General features: G+C 59.1%; 1 protein-coding gene across 2 annotated transcripts; it reads left to right on the forward strand.

The window, feature by feature from the left end:
• The first annotated feature begins 2457 nt into the window (after nt 1–2457).
• On the forward strand, nt 2458–5511 carry LOC111922245 (serine/threonine-protein kinase pim-1-like). 2 transcript variants are annotated; one of them, XM_023917789.2, is made up of 6 exons: nt 2458–3281; nt 3404–3454; nt 3659–4025; nt 4566–4742; nt 4999–5146; nt 5329–5511. In XM_023917789.2, the coding sequence occupies exons 1-5, from the start codon at nt 2700–2702 to the stop codon at nt 5103–5105; spliced, it is 1284 nt and encodes a 427-aa protein (XP_023773557.2). In that variant the 5' UTR covers nt 2458–2699; the 3' UTR covers nt 5106–5146; nt 5329–5511. The 2 variants fall into 2 exon arrangements, with proteins under 2 accessions (XP_023773557.2, XP_086730793.1); XM_086874667.1 differs by having other exon boundaries at nt 2485–3281; nt 5377–5511.
• Nucleotides 5512–6169: the final 658 nt, after the last annotated feature.

The following is a 6169-nucleotide window of genomic DNA, read 5'->3' on the forward strand; positions in this document are numbered from 1 at the left end:
CAAAGGAGAAGGGGTCGGGCCCTGCTTGTTCTCCTTTTATTTCGGTCCCTTCACAGCGCCGAGTAAAGAAAGGCTGAATGGAGCCTTTCGCCAGCGTTTCCCTCGGGCTTCATTGCGGGCTGAAGCTCTGTGCTGGCGCTGGCCCGAGCACCAACATCCCTGCAGCCCCCAAGGCCTTTGCTGTCCCCCCGTGTCCATTCCCTGTCCCCGAGTCCCGCCCGGCTCTGGCAGCAGCAGCAGCCGCAGCGCAGCGGGCGCAGGCCCGGCCCGGCCGGGGCTCCCGGCCACGAGCAGCAGCAGCGCCGGCCCTTCCCACCTGCTCCTGCCTCGGCTCCCCAGGGCTTTTGCCAGGGCAATTCTGGACTACAGCAACAATCCCCCACAAACAGCCCTCAGGCTTCCTCAGGGCCCGCCTCTGCTGCCCTGAGCCAGCCCTCAGAGGAAGAAAGGATCGGGTTCCAGCGCTGTTTTCAGCTCTGTTTTCCTCACCCTGAGGTGACAGCAGGAGGCTGTTGGTGCCTTTGTCTTGGACATTGTAGATCTCGTCTGCTTTTGTCCCTCTTCTGCTTGCCACCTGAATTTTATCCATAAAACTGCAATTGCCTCTTTCAATCAGTGCTACCCACTGTGCTTTAGTGATCAGTAACTCAGGATTTTTTGTCGCAGGCATCATGAGTAGCAGATCTTGAAATGCCCTCAAGTCCCTGAGCACTAAGTCGAGGGGAATGAAAGCCACACAGCTGACATTTGCAGTGCTCAAACACAGCCCTGTTGCTGCTGCTGCTGAAATAGAATCAAGTGACAGAGGCCATCACAGAAATTGCCTCTGGAGTGGCAAATAAAATGAAAAAATCCACCAGGAGAAAGAAAAAACAGAACTTGTCACTTAATTATTTTTTCCGAGCAGCAGCAGAAAGTGGAGATGCCCAGAGGTATTTCCAGCTGCTGCTGATCCCAGCTGGAGCCCAGCCTGCTGCCCAGTCCCAGTGAGAACCTGAGCCCAGCCCGGGCAGCTCCCGCAGTGTCGGGAGCTCAGCGCACGCGGGGCAGGCCCAGAGCCCCGGGCACGGCCGCCCATTGCGGGGCAGCGGCACAGACGGAATGTCCTGCGGCCCAAACCTCCTGCTCCTCACACACAGCTCCCATCGTCCTCCCCCTCCTCCTCTCCTGGCATGGCACAAATTCCAGCTCCGAGGAGGCTTCTCAAGAGAGGCCTCAAGCTCCTGTTCCAGCCTGAGTGTCCCTGCAGAGGAACAGGGCACCTTTCAGGCACTTCCACAAGCTCCAGGTTCTCATTTCCTGGGCAATCTGCCATGCAAACAGGCTTGCCAAAAAGAACAAAGGCAAAGGGAATTAATTGGGAATTATTAGGAAAAAATGACCATTCTTAACAGACAAAGTTCACCAAGTCATTCCCTGCATTTATCCTTTTGGCCTTCTTTCATCTACTCAGTGGTCCAGCTTATCATGTTCTAGTGCTTATCAACAACTGATTGTGCTCTTGATTTGTACCAGTGCAAGAGATGTAGAATCACCTAAACTGAACACACAAACAAACTCCCTCTGTCAGCCCATTTTCATGTTCCAGATCACTTTCAAGTTGTCCATGGCGCTATTGGAATGATGAGCTCTCCACTGCTGGCTGCAGGCTCTGGAGATTCTTTCTCCACATTCAGCCAGGCTTGTATTCCCTAACAATTACTGGCAGCTCATCATGATTTCATTGGGTAGAAGAGTAACAATGCAAACCGTACCAATGGCACAACTCCCTTGTCCACAAGGAAAAGCAAGAACAAGTTGTCAAGTTCTTCAGTGAATTTGTCCTGCTTTGCTGTAAGAGTTGTGCTGCACGCACAGTGTGGGAAGCCAAGAGAAGCTGCAGCTGGGGGCACATCTTGAGACAGGAGCTGCACCTTGTTCTCCAGGACAGGTTTTTGGAAAGAACAGACAGGACTGTGGAGAAGATTCTGGGAAAACTGAAACAGCTTTTTTTAAGAAATGAAAATAAAACCAAAAGAAATGACCAATATGTTTTTCTCTATTTATTTTTATGTTTCCCTTTTCCATCTTGCACTGTTTCTCCATCCCATTCATTCCAAATGGATCTCACCTCTAAGATCTGAGATTTGGCAAGTTTTAGACATTGTAAAATACCATGAGCTACACCCAGTTTGCCTTCCCCTGTTTTTCTTGGAAAGCAATGCTGGAGACACAAGTGCAGTGCTTGGGTCAGGTACAAATTCTGCATTCAGGGAATGTGCTCGGACAGTGTCTGACGCTCAGCAGGGACAAGGCACAGCAGCAGCCAAGGGCATTGCTGTGCCCCAGTGCAGGAATCAAGACTCTGGCTCTTGGCTCAACACGGCAAAGTTCCCGTGTTTGGCCAGGCTCAGGAGCTGCCCGGGGAGCGCGGGGCTCGGCGCGGGGCCGAGCGGGCAACGGACAAACGGCCCCGGGGACAAACGGCCCCGGTGCTTCAGTTGCAGCGGCAGCAGCGGCAGCAGCAGCAGCAGCGGCGGCGGCAGCAGCGGAAAAAGAGAAAGAAGCAAAAGAAGCAACGTTATCAACCCTCCCTATCTTCTCCTCTCCCTCTCCCACTGTTCCACCCTCTCTCCCGCGGTCCCTCACCCATTCCCGATCTCCTTTTCCCTGTGTCCCCCTCCTCTCCCAGTTTCCCTCTCCCCTTGCCCGCCCGGGACATGCCCCCGGCCCGCCCCCGGCCCCGGCCCCGGCCCCGGCCCCGGCCCCGGCCCCGGCCCCGGCCCCGGCGCCGGCCCCGGGCGTCCCGCCTCGCTCTCGCCTCCGCCCGGCTCTGGCCGAGCTGGCGCTGGCGCTTCTGGGCGGGCCTCAGTGCCTGGGGCTGGGGCGGTATCGCCGCCCTTTGGCTCCGCCTGCTCCGAGCCCTGCCCCGGCCCTGGCCCTGGTCCCGGCCCTTGCCCCGGCTCCTCCCGGGGCCCGCGGAGGACACAGGCGGTGCAGCCGTTGCCGCCGCCTCCGCTGCGGCTTCCCCGGCCCGAGCTCCGCCGCTCGGCAGCGCGGCCGCTGGCCCCGAGCCGCCGCTGTCGCGTTCCAAGGAGCGGACGCCTGCGGATGCTCGGCCCGGGGAGGTCGGGGAGCGCTCGGGGGCCGTTCCTGGCCCCGGGCCGAGCGCTGACGGCCGCGTCTCGCCCCCAGGGAATGCGCACAAGGGCCCGAAGGAGCGGTACCGAGTGGGTTCGTTGCTGGGGCGCGACGGATTCGGCAGCGTCTTCGCAGCCACGAGGCTCTCGGACGGTGCCCCGGTGAGCAGAGGGGCCGGCGGCGGGCGGAGGAGGAAGAGGAGGAGGAGGAGGGGGTGGAGGAGAAGGCGGGGGCGCTGCGGGGTGGGCATCAAGCTCAACTTTCTGCTGCCCCTTGCTCGCAGGTGGCCATGAAATGCGTGCCGCGGGATCGCATCCGGCGCTGGGGCGAGCTGGTGAGTGAGCGGGGCCAGCGGCAGAAGCCGGGGCGTGCCGGGCGGGGATGAGCCGGGGCCCGGCAGGGTGGGAGCCACCAGGACATCTGGAGGGAGAGCGGGCGTGGGGCCAGCGGAGGGCACAGAGCATCCCGGGCTGGCTGAGGGCTCCCCGAGCCCTGGCACGGGCTCAGCCCCACTGACGGCACCGTGCTCCTCCCGCAGCCCGACGGCACCAGCGCACCACTGGAGATAGTGCTGCTGGACAAGGTGTCCACAGGCTTCCCCGGTGTGGTGCACCTGCTGGAGTGGTTTGAGCTCCCCAACACCATCGTGATGGTGCTGGAGCGCCCAGAGCGGTGTCAGGACCTTCGGCATTTCATTCGGGCACGGAGGTTCCTGACCGAGGAAGAGGCGCGGGAGCTTTTCCGGCAGGTGCTGGAGGCCGTGCAGCACTGCACCAGCTGCGGGGTCCTGCACAGAGACATCAAACCAGAGAACATCCTGGTTGATCTGGAGACCCGGCATGCAAAATTGATTGACTTCAGCTGTGGCACCTACCTGCAGGACGCAGCCTACACTCAATTTGCAGGTGAGCCCACCCAGGGGTAGGCTCCCGGTCCCGGTATCTCCTGGCCCAACATCTCATGGCCCAACCAGGGTGTGGCAGCAGGGATTCTCCCAGGATTGGGGCAGGGGCTGGGGCAGCCAGCCTGACAAAATCCCCTGTGGGTGGGGGTAGCAGAGAGGGAGAGCCAGGACCTGTGCACCAGCTGGTTTGGTGTGCAGGTGAGAATGGGCTTGGACTGCTGTGCTTCCCTGCTTTGCCTTGGTTCATAATATTTTTTGGGCAATGCCAGCAGGGAGGATGTGGGTATGGTTTTTCCCCAGCACTGTGAGCGGGTTTTTCCTTTGTGTGTCATGGTCGGGCCTTGCCAGGGTTTCTGCTGCCATCTTCCAGCACCAGTGCCTTCTTTTCCAACCCTGGGTTTGTACACAAGTCCCAGGTGCTGGCGAGAGGGCAGCAGGTCACCCCGTGTGCCACTGGGGCAGCCCCACATGCCCAGGGATGCTGGGCTCAGGCTCTGGGAGCAGCAGCATCCCCCTGATGAGCTCCATCCGTATTCCATAGGAACACGATCATACAGCCCCCCGGAATGGACCAACTTCAGGTGGTACTATGGCGAGGCAGCAACCGTCTGGACCCTGGGCATCCTGCTGCATGAGATGGTCTGCGGGAAGCACCCTTTCAGGAGGGGCAGGAACATCAGCTGGGGCCAGCTCCTGCTGCCACAACGGCTCTCCCAAGGTGGATCCTCATCTCTGGGCACGGGGGGAACACCAGTGTTGGGAGACAGCAGCGGGCTCGTGAGCATCCCGCTCTGGCAGCTGCTGAGGAGGTGGCACATGTCCTGCTCTCCTTCTCTCCTCCAAAACAGAGAATTGATGGGAAAGTTTAGGCCCAGCTGTGAGCACATCCAGTGTGGCCTGGGCACGGGTATAGTGGGGCAAAGCAGACAAGAGCCTTCTCCAACTGACCAGTGGTTTGTGGTTTCTCTCCCCAGATTGCCAAGTTCTGATCAGGCGGTGTTTATCCCTGCACTACTTGGACAGGCCCTCATTAGAAGACCTGTTCTGTGATCCCTGGATGCAGGATATTCATCAGCCATAGAAGAAGGGGGAGAGCCACGGGCACAGTGATGCAGGGACCTGGTAAGTTACAGCTCCACACATACCCTGGCAATCAGAAGCAAAGAAACCCAGACTTCTTTGTCCTGCCTGTGTCACTGCACAGGGCTCATTGAGTGAGAACACGCAGCCCTTGTGCTGGAGCTCAGCTGCTCTGCCCAGCACTGGTGGCCGCCATCTGAGCTGGTTTGCTTGTCCTGGTTCAGTGACAGCCGGGCCCTGGGCAGAACCCTGACAGCCTGGTGTCACCCCAGGGAAGAAGGAGCCCCTGGAGAAGCTGCACCAGGTGGGGCTGCTGCTGCTGCTGCTGCTGGGGACATGGAGGACAACAGCAAGGATGACAACCTCTTCCTCCACCTGGCCAGTGGCAGCTGGCGATGATGGACTTTGATTCTGGCACCTTCTTGAAAGCCAGGCTCCACAGAGAATTTTCAGGTAAGTCCAGACCCAGGGGAATGCTCCCAGATTTGTGCATTGGCCGGGAACCAAAGGTTTCCCCTTTGCTGGGGTGGATGCAACTGATTCTTCAGTGGCTGCCCAGCTGGTTTTTGGCAGGGCTGGGGGTGTGGGCTGGGGTGGTTACGAAATGGGAGTGGGCTCCTGGTCCTGCCAACAGCCCCCAGCACCCACCGTGCCCCAGGCTGGGGCTGGGGCAGCCAGCCCAACACAAACAAACCCCCATGGCAGGAGCACAGGTGGGACTCCAGAACCTGAGCACGGCTGCTTTGTTGTGCAGGCAAGGAAGGGCTTGGGCTGCTCCACTCCCCTGCTTTGCTTTGGGATCACCGTGATTTTGGGGGACAGTGCAGGGGGGAAGGGAGAAAGCATGGGCTTCCCTCACCCGTGGGTGGGTTTTTCCCTAGAATGGAGGGGTTGGGCCTTCCTCAAACTCCTGACAGACATAAGATTTTTTACCATTTTTCTTCTTTCCCCTATTTGTCTGTAACCTATTTTCATTAATTTATTGTTTGTTTTCCTAAAGGAAGAATTCTAGGTGGGGTCCAGTCTGGATCGGGAAGTGCTTGGTGTGGTGTGGATGGGCCGTGC

This window comes from Cyanistes caeruleus, unplaced genomic scaffold (assembly GCF_971803275.1).
Source record: "Cyanistes caeruleus unplaced genomic scaffold, bCyaCae1.hap1.1 HAP1_SCAFFOLD_382, whole genome shotgun sequence".
In the NCBI taxonomy this organism is placed as follows: Eukaryota; Metazoa; Chordata; class Aves; order Passeriformes; family Paridae; genus Cyanistes; species Cyanistes caeruleus.